The sequence below is a fragment of the Apostichopus japonicus genome, chromosome 12 (assembly GCF_037975245.1).
Source record: "Apostichopus japonicus isolate 1M-3 chromosome 12, ASM3797524v1, whole genome shotgun sequence".
Classification (NCBI taxonomy): Eukaryota; Metazoa; Echinodermata; class Holothuroidea; order Aspidochirotida; family Stichopodidae; genus Apostichopus; species Apostichopus japonicus.
The window spans coordinates 18,046,087-18,064,727 of record NC_092572.1 but is presented as its reverse complement, the minus strand read 5'-3'; the positions used below and the strand labels follow the sequence as shown (position 1 = coordinate 18,064,727).

General features: G+C 38.6%; 2 protein-coding genes, 1 long non-coding RNA gene and 1 pseudogene across 3 annotated transcripts in view; 2 read left to right on the top strand and 2 right to left on the bottom strand.

The window, feature by feature from the left end:
• The window catches only part of LOC139976767 (amyloid-beta precursor-like protein), a 61,216-nt gene extending 60,641 nt beyond the window's left edge, over window positions 1-575 (bottom strand). The window contains exon 1 of the mRNA XM_071985507.1: window positions 367-575. Coding sequence (XP_071841608.1) covers window positions 367-441 — 75 coding nt within the window. The 5' untranslated portion in view covers window positions 442-575. The remainder of the gene's footprint in view (window positions 1-366) is intronic.
• LOC139976768 (uncharacterized) overlaps window positions 1-18,641 on the bottom strand; it is a 267,039-nt gene that overhangs the window by 67,352 nt on the left and 181,046 nt on the right. The window lies entirely within an intron of this gene.
• On the top strand, window positions 9,851-11,143 carry LOC139977804 (adenosine receptor A2a-like; annotated as a pseudogene).
• On the top strand, window positions 11,342-13,688 carry LOC139977803 (adenosine receptor A2a-like). The gene has a single exon (XM_071987446.1). The coding sequence runs from the start codon at window positions 11,343-11,345 to the stop codon at window positions 12,396-12,398; it is 1,056 nt and encodes a 351-aa protein (XP_071843547.1). The 5' UTR covers window position 11,342; the 3' UTR covers window positions 12,399-13,688.

Here is an 18,641-nt window from a genome sequence, read left to right as displayed (position 1 = left end):
TCTAGGAATTAGACTTAGGACTAGCCTAAACCTTCTGGAGGCACATTATATAGGGCCTTGCATGGGCTTAGACTAGGCCTAATAAAATAACACCAACTTGGGCCAGCTGTTTTGCATTGGGGCACATTATCCATTATATGAATGCTACAGTATATGTACCGTAGCCTAATCCTGCCAATGACTAAGATTAGGTTAATGTCCATACTTTTCTATGGGGCTAGTTAATCCAGCCTAGGCCTAGCCTATGCTCTCAATTCTTGACAAACGGAGAAAATTTATGCACACTCAGTTTAGCACAGAGTAAGGTGCGGCATCCATTAAACTAGCATTGCAAATAATTTCATAATATTTTTTCTCTGCATTTACCTCAACGTAAGACGCACTTGTCCACGAAAGCAATGTAAAAAGAACGGAAATGGAAACTGTAATCATTAATGCCATCTTAAAGTCCGTGATAGATAAAAAACGATGAAAGCTATCCTTTGGTGTGGCCTCCTGTGGCCTAACGTAGCTCGCGAACGTCGCGTGTCTAACTCGATTGTTGTGAATAATACACACTTACTGTGTAAGCATCGTACACAATATTACAATATGAATAAAATGATCCAATGCATTGTCAGTTGGTTGTAGAACGTAAATAAGTGACAGAAAAATAATTAGTAATCTTGGTAATCCAGTCGTTTCGCGGAAGAGCTGTAAGTGGGGAAAAAGGTGGCGCTGTTCAGAATTTCACGCATTAGAAATTTTTAACATAGTGAGTGAATGGCTAATAGCAATGGTCATACCAAAAAATGCCTAATGTGCGGTCGATGCGAACCAGGGACACAGCCGTGGGGGAAGTTGGGTCGGGAACGGCTGGTCGTGCAAAGTCGTTTTCACTGTCAACATTTAAACTTGTTTTACACCATTGTGGTGAAAATAATAGAAACTGCAACACATTATAGCATCTAAGATCCCTTCAGGCACAAACTAAACTTTAATAAAAGGGTAACGGGAGCCCCTTCTCAACCCCCCCCCCCTCCCGTCAGGACGGACATTAATCAACATTTTGTGCTCCTAAATATATCGAACTGTGGCTGCGGACTTTGCCAAAACATGGTGAAATTGACCGTAAGTTTTAGGGCACAGGAAGGTCTCGAGATACAGAGGACATGCGTACGTTGTACCACGGTGTATCTTTGTAAACGGGAACAAACGAAAATTAGAGTGGTCGAATCGACGCCCATCTGTAACTCAGATGAATTAATACAACAAACGAGTGTCAAAATTTGGCATTTCATCCAAATTCAGCCTATATACTTAAGTACCAGGTACAGGACTCAGGGCAAGACGCATATTGCGTTCCCGTTCCGTGTGAAAATGCGCGAAAGAGACAAACTATAGTCTGTTCCACAACGTCGACAACGTATATTGCAGTAATTATGCGTTGGACCGGGAACCTAATGGTTATGTTGAGTTTCCAGTTTCTTTTCAAATCTTATTGTATTAGATTTGATTCTATCCGATTCGCAATATTTCGTCGCCAAGATCCATCTCCATATTAATATGCAATCACATGAAAATAGCAATCGGTAAACATTCTTCCTCGTCATAAATTTGAATGAAGATTTACGAGACTGTGCTACTAATACGATGTTTTGTTGACATATTATCAAATTTGAATTTTATTTAAAATTAAATGTCAAATAGCATCGGGAAGCTGCTTAAAGATAACTGCTGCAAAAAATTGTAAGAAGATGGACTCTCTCAAAATAGCGGTAATTATAAAACTATTATTGAGGATCCCATGAACTCGAATCAATTCCTCTTTGGATTCTAAATAGACACGGACACGATATGTCTTGTTTCGGAATCAGGTGCCCTGTTCTCCTGTACATATATCGTGGTGCATTCAATACACAAACAGTAGACTTATTAATTCTTACTTTCTTTATGTATTACCAAACTAAGTTACTTTGAAGTTATGTTATCGCCAGTGCAAGTTATCTACACCATGGCATGCTGCTCTAAACCTAGGATCAAAGGAGTGAGAGGGTGAAACAGCGGTAGAAAACATACTTCGAACTCATCGAGCGCCCTCTTCAGAACACTTGTGTCCGATGTTTTATATATATCGAACAATACTAGTTCTGTTTTGGTGACATATTTTTGCCTATATATATATATATATATATATATAAATATAAATATATATACAATTTGTTGATTGATTTTTCGTTGTACGTGCATGCCTTTGATGTATTATTTTGGTGCTTGCTCACTCATCTATACACTCGATTTTCTTTCATTTATTTGTTTCTCCTCAATGTACAGGTTGAGCATTAAATAGTTACTAACACAACTGTCTTTTAGTTGCAATGCTTCAATGATTTGTTTCTTAGTATTAAATCATAGTTCAGTATTGTATAGATAGTTTTAGATAACGTTGTGCAGCATGTAATCAGAGTGAAGAAAGTACACAATATACATCGTATTTCTAAAAAAAAAAAAAAATCTCTTTTATTTAGTTTTCCTAGAAACCCAATAAATTTAAACTTGTGAGCATAGCTGTCACCTTTCTCTGCAGTTACAGAATTTCATAAAATTGATACTCCCTTTATTAATTTTTGTTTTCCCTGTGGAAACTTGATAAAAATTATTGTAAGAGCAACAAAGACATTTTCAACACTAATGCAGTGATGATATTGTAACGTCACTTCCCTGTCTGGTGGGGTAGTCTTTTAAAGTGGGGTTGGCGAAAGAGAGTCTCGAAAAAAAGATTGCAATGGAGAAGACGTTCAAGTGCCCGTGGCACAATGGTACCATTTATTCTGACCTTCTTTGGCTAACAAGGCTCATAAAATATTGTTCTTATAGTATACGGCTTACAGTTATCCATGCATTACGCACGATGTTACTGTTAGCGCAATTCCTCAACGCGGCGTCTAAACGCAGCGTACAACACGGCGCTAATCGCAGCGTCCAGCGCGGCGCCACACGCAGCGTATAACACAACGTCCAACGCGGCGCCAACGTCTAACGCGGCGCCACACGCAGCGTTTAACGCAATATCCAACGCGACGCCAAACGCAGTGTCCAACGCGGTGCCACACGCAGCGTATAACACAACGTATAACTTGGCGCTAAACGCAGTGCCAAACGCCGCGTCCAAATATGAAACCAGCTTCAAGGTTACAGAGTTAACGTAACGATGTCTACAATGCCGTTAACCAATGTAAATACACTAAGAAACAATATGTGGACTAAATGGGAGTAATGTATCTCTCTGATAGCTGACCTAGGCTAATTCACTAATGTTGCTAATTACGGACTAACTCGCCATTCAGCAACTTACATCAGATGATGATGATGTATCTGTTAACGTGCTGTTTGACAACTATAATGTGGCATTGAAGGGTGTTCTAGACAATCTTGCTCATGTTGTAACACGCAAGCGGAAAACAAATAAGTGGACACCCATGGTACAACAACCGTCTCGGAAACCGTCGCGAAAGAAGAATCTGTGAACGTCGCTGGAGAAAGTCTGGATTTCATGTTCATGGACAGTTACTTGAAGACAATCGTAGTGAAGTAAATCATTATGTTACTGAATGTAAGATCCAATACTACCAAAACCAGTTCAATGATAAGGAAAAGATATATACTATGCTGTAATAAACAGTTTAATTAAAGAACCCTCATTAATTGGGTTTGCATCTGATGAACTTCGCAAAATATGTAATGATTTTTCGAACTATTTTATTCAAAAAAGAGACAAAATTGTGCAGAATATCGAGGGGGTGCCAGTTAATTCATCTACACTCAATCTGCCGCAAACTGGTCAGAAGAGAGATAAAGTATTATTAAACGAACTATATCCTGTCACTGATAAGGAATTAAATAAAGTTATTCGTGCTTCACCCTCAAAGTCATGTCCACTTGATACACTGCCAACTTGATTGCTCAAAGAATCATTGCCAATTCATCTGCCAAATTTTGACATTAATTGTCAACTCTTCGATTTCGTCTGGAACTGTGCTATCTTCATCTAAATCGCTCTCCTAAAGAAAATATCTCTCAATCCTCTGGTGATAAAGAACTATCGCCCGGTGTCAAATTTGTTGTTTTGGGAAGACCGTAGAACGTGTCGTCCTCAAGCAATTGAACAATCACTTGAAACGTAATGGTTTGGACGAGATCTTACAATCTGCTTACAAGAAATCCACTCCAGTAAGACCGCTCTCCTTAAAGTACATAATGATATATCAGGATTTCTTGATAAAAAGCAAGCTGTACTTCTAGCCCTCCTTGACCTCAGTGCTGCTTTCGACACTATACATCATGATCGCTTAATTGACATCCTCCATTCTAAAATTGGAATCAGAGGAACAGCACTTGGATGGTTCAAATCTTACCTACAAGGCCGGACCCAATATATCAGCTTACATGGGATTGCGCTCTACAAGTAAATCTATTACTGAAGGTGTACCACAAGGGATCCGTGCTAGGACCAGTTCTTTTTCCAATCTACACAATGCCCACCAAAGACATAGCCGATAAGTATAAAGTTAGCTACCATAAGTACGCAGACGATCTTCAGTTATATATTTCGTATAATCCTAACGACCACGAACACACTGCATCTGCCATAGATGATCTACAGAAGTGCATAGTGGATATAAAATTATGGATGTCGTTAAACTATCTTCAACTTAATAAAGAGAAAGCTGATTTTTTAAATCTAATGTCGCCACGTCATTTCTCTACTCACGGATGTTATTCCATCGATATAGACGACATTATTGTACAACCGGCACCATTTGTCAAGAACCTTGGTGCCTTTTTTGATCAACACCTCACCATGGGTAAAACCAGGTGGCTAGTGTAGTTAAATCCTGCTCGAACCACATCAGAAACATTGGCAAAGTTAGAAAATATCTCTCAACACAAGCTTATAAACTCGCTGTACAGTGCCTCATCACTTCGAGAATCGACTACTGCAGAACTCTTCTGGGTGGTATATCAAAGACCTAGGTCAGGAGACCCCAACGGGTGCAGAATATGGCTGCGTTGATTGTGTCCAGAACGTCGAGACCTGACCATAAAACTCCAATTCTTAATGAGTTGCACTGGCTTCCATGTCACATGCGGATAAGATTTCGTATTCTCATGTATGTTTACAAGTGTGTTCACTATCTTGCGACAGTGTATCTTCCGGAATTCCTTACCATTTACAAACCCCGGCGCTTGGTATGTTCTTCTTCTGACAAATCCTTACTTCGTGTACCACCAGCAAGGAAGAAAATTGGCGAACAAGCATTCAGTTTAATTGGTCCAAAGCTATGGAATGATTTGCCAAAAGACAGGACCCGCGAAAGCAATTGGCCCACAATCTTATGAACTTATATATGTATATATATATATATATATATATATATATATATATATATATATATATATATATATATATATACATATATATATATATATATATATCCATCATCCTGATTATTGTCCGTCGCTTACTCTGCACTAACGTTTACATAATGAAATAAGTTATTAATTTACCATAAAATATTCATTTTGTTTTCAACATCGTTAAAAGGATTGGCGCCAACGCGTCAGAACTTTTGCTTCCAAAGCTTTGTGTTTCAGAAAGTCAAGAACGTTCTTGAACAGGCCATACACTATAGTAGATGTTAAGTTATTTTCGTTGGAAAAACGATGGTACATCACTTACCTTTGGCAGAAAAAATGTACGGGTAGTGTTCAAGGCAACTAACCTGAGAAGCACCTTGCCAGTCCCGATAAAAGATGACACCTGAAGTATCAACCTGACACGATCCATGACATCAGTGAATGTAAATAATATTGAATAAGAAATATATATTTTACCTTTGAAGAAGATCCTTCATTTTAGCCTTTGAAGAAGATCCTGCTAGAATCGAAACGTCAGGCCAACTTACTTTTACACAAGAAATAGATATGTATAAAAGTAAGTTGGCCTGACGTTTCGATCCTAGCAGGATCTTCTTCAGAGGCTAAATGACAAGTAACAGTAACAGAAGGGACAAAAACAAGCACAGAATACAGACAGGTTAATGAGCACGGTGAACACAAAGAGATGGATGAAAGGGGATTATAAGTGGACAAGGGATGGTGAGAAGAAAGCAGCAGGGGAAGAGGAGGGGTAGGAGATAAACAGTGGAGGGACAAAGAGAGGATTAAAGGAACATGGTAGGGAATAAACTGGAGAGGGACAAAGACAGAAAGGTGTGGAGAAAAAAAAGGAGGGGAAGAGAGCTATGAGAAGATGAGTGAAGGGGGGGGGGGAGAGGAAACAAGGGGAGAAGGAGTGGGGGACAGAAGAAAAGTTAGTCATGTCCTGAATGTTTAGCCCATGAGGTTGAATGGTGCGAAGGCGTTGCATCCACAGCCTCTCTCTGCTGATTCGTACTAGGTCAGGACGGCTACCTAAGGATTCAATCCCCTGTAGGGACATGTCGTTAATGGTATGGTTGGGAAGGTTAAAATGTTCTCCAACTGGGGTCTCAGTCTTCATGGTTTTGACTGTGGATCTGTGACCATAGAATCGCTTCTTGAGGGTGGTTTTGGTTTCGCCAACATACTGGATGCCGCAAACCCTACAAGAGATCAGATAGATGACATTGGTGGTAGTGCAAGTGATGTGACCCTTAGTCTTGTGTGTGAGTTGCATGCTATGGCTGGTGATGGAGTTAGATTCAACAATGTGGTGGCTGCAGACGATGCATCTCGAAGTACGATCACATTTGAAAGTACCATGCTGAATGGGTGTAGTAATAGAAGTTAGAGGTGGAACAGGAGCACGCACAAGAAGGTCTCGTAGGTTGCGTGGTCGTCTGTAGGCGATGATGGGTTTTTCAGGGACGGCTCGTTGGAGTCTATCTGAAGTGAGGAGAATGTTGTAGTTGTTAGAGGTGATTTTCTGAAGAGGAGAAAGGTTTGGGTGGAAAGTAACAGCCAGGGGCAGCTTGTTGTCGCAATCTCGTCCCTTTTTGTCCTTCACTGCCAAAGTAGATGATCTGGAAAGGGAGCGGACTCTCTGAATGGCTTCACGCGACCTTCTGGCACTTTGGCCCCTGGCAGTAAGGTGTTTTTCCAAAGCATCTGTATGGCGAATGAAAGAGGAATTGTGAGAGCAAATGCGACGAAGACGAAGTGCTTGACTGTAGGCAATTCCAGACTTGCAGTGACGGGGATGGCAGCTTGAAGAATGGAGATACTGGTGTGTGTCTGTGGGCTTGGTGTATAAGTCTGCAGAGAGAGAACCGTGTTCCTTGCGAACAGTCACATCGAGAAAGTTAACCTGTTGGTGAGAGTAATCAGAGGTGAATTTGATGGTGCTGTGGAAAAAAATTGATGTTATTGATGAAGGTGAGCAGGCTATCCTCATCACTGGTCCAAATGAAGAAGATGTCATCAATGTAGCGCCACCATATAAGGGGACGGCAGGGAGCTGTACTGAGCATGCGTTCTTCAAAGCTAGACATAAACAGGCATGCATAGGAAGGAGCCATCCTGGTTCCCATGGCAGTCCCGTGTCTTTGAAGGTAATGTTTGTCCATGAATGTGAAGTTGTTTTTGGTGAGAACCTGTTGCATGAGAACTTTGATGTCAGAGATGGGTGGACAAGGGTGGACCTTCTTAGACAGGGCTGCACATGTGACTGCGATACCTTCAGCATGAGGGATGTTAGTGTAAAGAGAGGTGACGTCGAAAGTACCGATAAAGTACCGAAAATGGCTGAAATAGATATGTGTAAAATTGTACCCGGTAGGTTTATTCCGTCACATTAATTTATAACTCATTTATTAACTTTCCTGCGGCAGATGTTCTTGTCGTTTGTCCAAACGTAATCAATGTACAGTTTTATTTTCATGCAATACTTGACATATTTGTGAGGTTAGAAAGATTCTCGACACAAAAAAGTTCCATTAAATCTATATTAAAAACCGGTGAACACTATTTACGAAATATAATTTTCAGAAAATTTAACCACACAAATTGTCAGCAGGACAAAATAAAGTAGGGTATTTAGTTTACTTCATTTTACAAAAATTTATAGTTGCCAGAGAGATTACTTCCATTTGGATTTTTGTTATGATGGTATATTGTTATAGTACAATTTTTGTTTATCCAAAAAGTTCTGCAGCATGGTACATCAAATTTAGACTGTTTGTCGTCTTTCTGGACTTTCTAACAGTTTTAACTATTTTCAATTATTTTACAGTAGCAGATGTCATGGGCTTTAATGATATCGTCTGCTCCTCAGTCTAATCTGTAGCTTCAAGTTAGAGATATCCTTGTATTACATGCAAAAGTATGGCTTCGCAAGCCCCAGGAACAGATGGAGAAACCTACACCATTTCTTTAAAAGCGCTTCAAAATTGCTCAATCTTGTAAGAAACTTGGACATAGAGTTTACATCCAGTAGAGCTGTAATTATCTGCTATATCTTCTCAGTATGTTGGTGATCTGGCGATAACAATTTAACGCTTTTTTCTTTCTATACAAATATTCGTAGAATTCTAATTTTGAAATGCTCCTTTAAGCCTAAACTGATGATGATGTCACTTCCTCAGTGCAGCACTAAAAACCAGAATGCAAATGATGCATATTAAGGTTTCGATGAGTCAAAATGCTTTGAACACCGTAGACGACTCATAGAATACAAAATATCTAACCCTGACCCCCTATATCTGTGATATATATGATGATAATAACAAACATAATAATGTGTTGTTCTACCCTAGATTAAACTATTCAGAGGCGACAATGAAGACTGACAGTAGCTTTCTTGCATGTACTCAATGTGGGGCATCTACATGTCAAGAAGTGTGCCCTGTTACCATTTTTGAAATATCATGTTTACAAACTTTTCACAGTTGACCTCTGCCGACATCACCTTTTCCACAAAATCTATGGTTTTTCTACTGCATATGGTATATCCGCATTCCAATTATGATTCACGAAAGTTTCCCTCCTTGAACTATCATATTAACAAGGATGTCACAATTTGACCACTTTAGACCTCAAATGACCTTTGACCTCCACCAAAAACAAGAGGGTTTTCCTACTAAATATGGGACATGCACATGATAGTATGTGATTCATGAAACTTCCCATTTTGAGATATCGTGTGTACAAGGTTTCTACAATTTGACCTCAAATGACCTTTGACCTCCACCAAAAACAGATCGTTTCTGCTACTCAACACGGGACATCCATATGCCAAGTATGAGGTTCATCAAAGTTATACGCTTCTTGAGATATCGTGTTTACAAGCTAGGCATCACAAACATACACATTCACACACTAGATATGATACATAACATTATCATCATGATGTTTTTCGTGTACAGGAGAAGTGTCACCTTTCACTTGTCACAGCAATTAACTATAGTTTATAATTATAATGAAAAACTATATTATATTAGCTATTGGCTTTTAAAGTAGAAAACGAATTGCTATTTCTTGTGACATGTATTGACCCTAAAAAGTGCAACTCAATCAAGTCAACCCCTAGCTTAACCAGGTTAAAACACACAAGGCATAGAGAATGTATACGATAATTTACTAGACTGTAAAACAAAGTACATGTAAGTGGAATATATACGTTGCAGATTACCATAAGAAATGAAGCACATTCTCCCTCGTTGCGAGTAGGGCTTATGTGGTCATTCAATTTGTGGGAGTAAAAAGTACGGGATGTTTTCGGGAATATATATTTGTCGAAGATTAAAATATAACACATGTAAAACTCGCATTGTGTTTTAACAGAAACTCATTGGTTGCAATTTGTTTTCCAAATTAAAAAGGAGTTCGGAAAATGATGAATTTCGCAAATAATACTTCGCATATGGAGGGTCAGTCTGTATCCCTGAGAGTGTCTATTACTGGAAGCATTATATACGTGTCTGTGCACATTCCCATAATATTGTTGTGTGTGTTGGGCAATGCTTTGGCGATGACGACATTTATTCGCTTCAAGAAAGTGCGCAAAGTCAACAACTATAATATTTTTGCCTTATCGATAGCCGACTTTCTTACGGGATTGGTTGCCGTGCCCTTGGCGGTAGCAAATAGATTGATTACTAGTGAGACTACGTGCCACGCTAATTCGCGTTCTTATCTTTTTCTACCATCGTATGTGTTGTGTGCCATTTCTATGTGCCTGTTGTTAGCGATAACCGTCGATCGATATATCGCAATATCTCGTCCGTTGCGATATCACGTCATCATGACACGACAAAGACGATAAAAATCATAATCTTTTGTGTCGCATTCGGTTTTTGTTACGGTAAGTTATCAGTTTGGAATTTCAGTAGCTATCCATATAAATGGATGTGTGAACGTAACCTGCACGATGCCCCGAAACTTACAATTCATTTGGCTGCGTCATTCCTAATACCCTTTTGGCTACTATTACTGATCATTGCGTACGTAAGAATCTTCTACATCGCTTACCTCAGAAAAGATGCTGTATCGAACAGCAAGTCTCAGAGGGACAAGTCTGTTCAGTGGAGAATGCGCATGCACACAACAATATCCAGCGCCATTGTTCTTGGTGCATTTACCATTTGTTGGCTACCAAATAGTTTTAAGTACGTCTTAAAAATTTATCTTGCGACGGATCCAAAATCACTCTTGGCTGTCCAAACTTTTTGTGAGGTGTTAGATTATATGAACTCTTTCATGAATCCTATCATCTATGGATGGCGTAACCATCAATTTAGAGCAGCCTTCAAGCAAATAGTGAACGACTGTGGTTGTTTCCAAGGCAACAAACCTGATCAGAACTCTGCCAGCCCCATTAGAGATGACATCGGAAGTATCAACCTGACACAATCCATGACACCAGTGAATGTTAATATTAAAGAATAAGAAATAAATTTGTGTCGAGTGTACCTCGTAATATGACTTCGTCATGCCAGAAAGCATTCAAATCCATGTTACAGCTTACTGTGAAAGAAAAATATTTTACCAGAGTCTCAATACCTGTTTGCTGATGAATTTCGGAAAACAAAATTCCGAAGTAGATTCGATGTTTCTCATTCTAAATACACTATGAACAGGTGGGTTTAATGGAATGGAATATATACGTTGCAGATTACCATATTAAGAAATGAAGCACATTCTTTCTCGTTGCGAGAAGGGCTGATGTGGTCATTCAATTTGTGGGAGTAAAAAGTACGGGTAGTTTTCGGGAATATATATTTGTCGAAGATTAAAATATAACACATATTAAGCTCGCATTGTGTTTTAACAGAAACTCATTGGTTGCAATTTGTTTCCAAATTGAAAAGGAGTTCGGAAAAATGATGAATTTCGCAAATAATACTTCGCATATGGAGGGTCAGTCTGTATCGCTGAGAGTGTCTTTTACTGGAAGCATTATATACGTCGCTGTGCACATTCCCATAATACTGATGTGTGTGTTGGGCAATGCTTTGGTGATGACGACATTTATTCGCTTCACGAAAGTGCGCAAAGTCAACAACTATAATATTTTTGCCTTATCGATAGCCGACTTTCTTACGGGATTGGTTGCCGTGCCCTTGGCGGTAGCAAATAGATTGATTATTAGTGAGACTACGTGCCGCGCTCATTCGCGTCCTTATCTTTTTCTACCATCGTATGTTTTGTGTGCCATTTCTATGTGCCTGTTGTTAGCGATAACCATCGATCGATATATCGCAATATCTCGTCCGTTGCGACATCACGTCATCATGACACGACAAAAGACAATCATAATCATCATCTTTTGTGTCGCATTCGGTTTTTGTTACGGTAAGTTATCAGTTTGGAATTTCGGTAGCTATCCATATAAATGGATGTGTGAACGTAACCTGCACGATGCCCCGAAACTGACAATTCATTTGCTGGCTGCGTCATTCCTAATACCTACGTGGCTACTATTACTGATCATTGCGTACGTAAGAATCTTCTACATCGCTTACCTCAGAAAAGATGATGTAACAAATAGCAGGTCTCAGAGGGACAAGTCTGTTCAGTGGAGAATGCGCATGCACACAACAATATCCAGCGCCATTGTTCTTGGTGCATTTACCATTTGTTGGCTACCAAATAGTTTTAAGTACGTCTTAAAAATTTATCTTGCGACGGATCCAAAATCACTCTTGGCTGTCCAAACTTTTTGTGAGGTGTTAGGTTATATGAACTCTTTCATGAATCCTATCATCTATGGATGGCGTAACCATCAATTTAGGACAGCCTACAAGCAAATACTGAACGACTGTGGTTGTTTCCAAGGCAACAAACCTGATCAGAACTCTGCCAGCCCCGATAAAGATGAACCCGGAAGTATCAACCTGACACGGTCCATGACATCAGTGAATGTTAATATTAGTGAATAAGAAATACACATGTGTCGAGTGTACCTCGTAATATGACTCCGTCATGCCAGAAAGCATTCAAATCCATGTTACAGCTTACTGTGAAAGAAAAATATTTTACCAGAGTCTCAATACCTGTTTGCTGATGAATTTCGGAAAACAAAATTCCGAAGTAGACTTGATGTTTCTAATTCTAAATACACTATGCACATGTGGGTTTAATGGAGAAAAGCCGTCGCAATCGAAAGAAAGAAATTTATTTACCGTAATTTGTCGATATTATTTACCGTTAAATTACTGCGAACGCCCATGTCAGCATGTTCGTTACACAAATGTGAACGAAATAGTCTACACATGCGGCCCGATCAACATTTAAATGCAGTCCTATAGTCGTATCGTCCCATTTTATACAAGTCTACGGAGGAAACATCTGAAAACACCTTTTTATCATTGCAATGGAAGGAAATAACACAAGCTACATCGTTAACACCGAAGAAAATACTATTCAAGAGAGAAATGACCTAAGACAGGCTAGCCACGAAAGTGAAAGTAGTCCTAGACCTGACGGTCGTAAACAAAACGGAGAGATTTGATTGTCGCATGATCTGTTCGGCGGGGCTTGCAAATTTTAATTAAAGTTTGTAGAATCTACGGACAAGTTAAGAAAAATCTTGCAGATTTGATTCATCTCAAAATGTATAACGACATATTACTCTATAAAAATAATGAATATTGATATGAAACTTGCATAGAAAGGAGTCATTTTCACTGAGCTTTATTACAGTAAGCTGGAAAGGTCGAAGATTAAATTTGACAAACACGTACTGAGACTTTAAAGTGTATTGTGTTCGATTTGATTCTATTGAATTCAATGACATGAAAAGTGCAATCAGTAAAGTTTCTGTCATACTAATATCATGTTATGTTGACATAAAAGTAACTCTAACTTTAATTTATAATTAAAAGTCGAATAGCATCGAAAAGCTGCTTTAAGAACTTACTGCTGCAAATATGTAAGGAGATGGACTCGGTTAAAAATGGCGGTAATTATAGGAGTATTCTTGATGGTCTCCCATAGACTCAAATCAATTCCTCTTCAGACTCTTAGATAGACACGGACACGAAATGTCTTGTCTCGAAATCTGGTATGCCATGAACATACAGCATTGTGTATTCAATTCACAACAGCAGACTTATTTGCTTTCACTTTCTTTATGTTTGACCATACTAAGTTATTTTGAAGTTATCTTATCGCCAGTGCGAGTTATCTACACCATGGCATGCTGCTTTAAACCTAGGATCAAAGGAGTGAGAGGGTAAAACGGAGGTCGGAGGGAGGGGTGGGGCGGAGGGGGGGGGTTGTAGTTGCACATGATTCACACGTTTTCTGACTTCCTACGCATGTGTATTGGTGAACAAACAATTTTGGCCCGTTGTTCGTTTTGTACTTGTGTTCCACGTTAGGAATGTTAAGACAGAGAGAAGAGTTTGGGATACACATTGATTGAGGTATTCGGATACAATATCCAGTACTCCAATAAGTTCTTTCTGTGTTAGCAGTAAACGTGTAAAAAATAGAGATCAGAAACATACTATCCCTAACCATACATAGGCCTATTATAAGTTACTGATGCATGAGACATGGATCTTATATTCTATATTTTAAGAAAAGAATGGGACCATCTGGATTGATCAATATTTTCCGATTTTACAGAGGTACCTGATAACGGTATATACCATTGAATTTTCATTTTATTCTACTCTTTTCATCCTCCGAGGCGGTATCAGATTCACATTACAAAACCATTATTGTAAAAAAAGCAATTAACTTATTTATGTAAATATATCCATGAAAAGTAAGAAAAATAACATTGTAAATAAAAGAGTAACCGGTGCCGGGAAGTGTCCAATCGCTAGGGGTGTATATAGGCCTACCGAACAGGTAATCAGTTCGATAAAGACACGGTATAGAGCGAAAGTGCTACCGTTTTGCTGAGGAGACGAGTAAAGCCCAACTCTCGTACTAATATGTAATTCTAGTAATTTTACGTATCTGTCAGTCCAGCCAAGTCAAAGTTCGAGTTCATATACACAAAGAGAATATATATACACATAGAGATTTTACCTGATCACCAATTTTCTAAATATTTGCCATGATCATTGTTTATCGCCAACCTTTTACGATATTATGACGTTCTGTAATTTCCCTTTCTCCATGTAAAAAAGTCTTACAGGCATATTTAATTGAAATCTGATTAAGATTCGTGTGTTTCATTGATTGAATTGAACTGAACTTGGTTGGAGAATCCTTGAGAAAACTGTGAGCTCTTAACAAGAACTTGTACAAAAAATATCCATTGACCATGCAATTGAAAACTCCTTCCTATATCGTGAAGAGTTATTTTGAGAAACCATCAAAAAGAACTCAGATCACACCCGAGAGAAAACATACTTCTAACTCAACGAGTGCCCTCTTCAGAACCCATGTGTTGTATATTATATTATATATATATATATATATATATATATATATATATATTTGTATATTATATATATATATATATATATATATATATATAATTATATATATATATATATATATATATATATATATATATATTTAGTTAGCATCATGTTTGATCTCTAGAGTAAGGCAAAATATGTCACCAAAAACAGAATTAGTATTGTTCGATACAGGTGACAAACGCCTACAGTGGAATTACGACCTTCCTTACCGGTTTGGAACCTCTGGACATACAATCTGCGGCCATGGACTAGTTGGTTAGGGGTCCGCGTACAAAGCGGGAGGCCCGGGTTCGAATCCCGGTGGAGGCTGGAAGTTTTTTCACTGTTCTTGATTTTCTAACTCATTACGATTTTCATTTATATTTATATATATATATATATTTATATATATATATATATTCGTTGTACATACGTTTCATGCATTACTTTGGTGCTTGCTCACTCAACTATACACTTGAATTTGTTTACATTTATTTATTTATTTATTTCTCCTCAATGTACAGGTTTAGCATTAATTAGTTACTAACATAACAGTCTTTTAGTTGCGATGCTTCAATGATTTGTATTTTAATATTTAATCATATGTCGCTGTCAGAAGTTCAATAACGTACATTTTCTTTTCAAGCATTCCTAAATATTTTAACATTGCAATTGTGTCAGTTCCATTATGAAGCTCTTTTACTTCGAACTGATAAGTAATATGAATAATTTATGATCTGTTAGTTTGCGGCTCTCATTCCGAACTTCATTGCTCAACTGTATCCGGTTTGTTCATTATTCTAATGATCTACGAAGAACATATAAATGACATTTTAAGAAAAAAACTTTTATTTAAAATTGACTCATTGGGAAACTTCCCTTGATTGGATTTTTATTTTTATTTTCTGTCATTTGATAGGTTGGTTTCAATATATATGTACATGCAGTGGCGTAGCCAGGATTTTCTTAAGTGGAGGGCGCTGGGGGCTTGACCTTTTCCTGGAAGGGCGTCTTGTTACTATCTAAGCGGAGCGCCACCATGACTTGGGGCGCAGCGTACCGATTTTTTTTAGCTAAAAAGGCCTCCTAGATCGTTGAAAATGACACTTTCCAGGCCTGTGAGCTGCTCTAAAGATTTCTCAACATCCTTTATTTTGAGATCCCATGTCTTGATATGGTCATCAAATAGTTTAGTGAAATAGAAAAAAAAAAAAACAGTCTGGTAAGTAACTTTGAAATATTATGACATATCTTTTGTGAGTTTGACACCGGCATTGATATTTTTCGACAAATCTGCAATGTGTGCGTGGAAAACAAAGAAAGATTGACTGGGCTTTCAGCCAAGTAACATACTGAAATGACCAAACTATATGTCAAACTGACATCAAAGATTGCGTCTGAAATATTATTAGGGTGATAGACTCATAGGCGTAGGAGGCGGGGGGCTGGGGGGCTGGGGGCTGCAGCCCCCAAACCAAATATTTTTTTGAAAATTCGGGCAATATGCTGAGAATTTTCGAGCACCTACTGGAAGAAAAATAAATTGCAATGTGTTTTTGAATGGTTAAACTTATATTATCATTATTGTAACGACTTCTCCCAAAACTATAACTAATATGGAAGGGTAATAACACGGAAAATGATTGTTTTTAATTGGCCTGCGATGTAACAACCAATGCATGCCTATATGATATGTAGGCTACATGTTGAACGCGAGAAGAATTTTGGTTACCTTTTCCGGGCAAGTCATTACAGCCCCCAAATCAAATTGGGCTCCTACGCCTATGGATAGACTGATTGGCCGGTAGTTCTCAGCGATAGTATTGTCTCCTTTCTTGAAAATTTGGTTCTTTAGCGGCTTTGAGAGCATCAGGGTACGTCCCAGAAGTGAGAACCCGATTAAAAATGTAACAGAGTATCGAGGCAATGACGCGAGCAATAATGTGAGAAACCTGTATGATGTCAGCATTTTCAACCTTTTAACATCTTCTTTGGCATTCCAGTACCTAGAAACCTCATCATGGAGATTCGAGACCATTCAGGCCGATGGCATATTTTCGCACATGTAATTTTTTTTCGACACCCAAAATCCCAGTGGGAGGGCGACTGGGTGGGGGGGGGCGACAAGCTTTCATGGGAGGCTGTCGCCCCCCACGTCCCCCTTGACTACGCCACTGTGTACATGACTGAAGTAATGAAATGATTTGCTAGTTTAAACGAATATTTTATAGTTCATTTTAGATGGCGTTGTGCAGCATGTAATCAAAGTGAAGAAAGTACACAATGCACATCGTATTTCTAAATTTAATTTTTTAATTTTTTTATGTATCCTTGAAACCCAATAAATTAGAACATGTGAGCAGAGCTGTCACCTTTTTCTGCAGTTACAGAAGTTGATAAAATTGATACTCCCTTTAATATTTTTTATTTGTTTGCATTACGCACGACGTTACTGTTAGCGCAATTCAAACGCAGCGTATAACACAACGTATAACGCCGCGCGAAACGCAATGCCAAACGCCGCGTCCAAATACGAAACCAGCTTCAAGGCTACAGAGTTAACTTAGCGATGTCTACAATGCCATTAACTGATGTAAATACACTAAGAATCAATCGGTGGACTAAATGGTAGTAATGAATCTCTCTTATAGCTGACCTAGGCTAATTCACTAATGCTGCGGACTAAATGAAATATATCCATTCACAGCAGAACACTGATCTTTACTAAATTACATACAGGGTCACACAGTTCAGAGCGCTACTAAAAAACGTAAATGATAAAAATCGGTCAAAAAACTGTGAATAATCTCTTTCAGTTCAATAGCGCATTCTGCTTACAATGATTCATACCACATGCAAATGTAGTAGCACTAACAATAGCATTTACAATATCTACGAACAGTTATACACCGGGCCGTGGTACTTAAAAACATACCAACTTGGTTAATAGAAAATGATATGATAACGCAACGTACGTAGATGTCTTGTATGATATTTTTTGTCAAAGAGTGCGAACATGGCACATGCACGTTACCATCAGTTGCACGAGAATGTTCTACTTAAAGAACACCGCCTCTTGAGGTGCGGTGACCAGTCTTCAAGTGACCGGAAGGCCAGGTGCACGATTGCTTAAGTCATAGTTAACATCTCAGGAGGATAACAGGGATTTCCCGGCAAAGCATTACAACGTTACTTCGAAGCACCGTTTACATATATTAGTTAGGCAGATATCAGCAAAATTATGTAACAATATAGCATTTTTTCATACAAGCATGAGTTTTGGCACACAGGTAGAGGACACCCTAAGTAACATTTTCAGAAGTGGAGCCATCGCGAAAAAATCCCACGTTTGCTACAGTGATTTGACCTTTTAAATCTAATCTAGAGATAATTCGAGTTGAATTTTCATAAATGAATGCACTCAATTACATGTACTAGGTACATAGATGGCTAGAGATCATAGAGCAGACTTATTTAGAAGACATCAACAACGATAGCAAAATATCCTGGGCAGCATATCATGCCAGTCAGCAACCAGTACGAGATCGTCCACCTGCTACAACAGCACTGTTACCACTGTTTCCGAAGACTCAAAGTCTGCTGCCATGATCAAGCACTCGATGGACCAGATAAAGCGAGCAGTAGAAAAACTCAACCCTGGCCAAATACCAGTGATCACCTTGGATCAGCCCCTCTACACAATCGCCAAACAGATACAGTGGCAATGGCCTGCAGACTATGGGGAGATATTTTTTTCAT

Coding starts and splice junctions, on each gene's coding strand:
- LOC139977803 (XM_071987446.1), top strand. CDS start 11,343: ATGAATTTCGCAAATAATACTTCGCATATGGAGGGTCAGTCTGTATCG.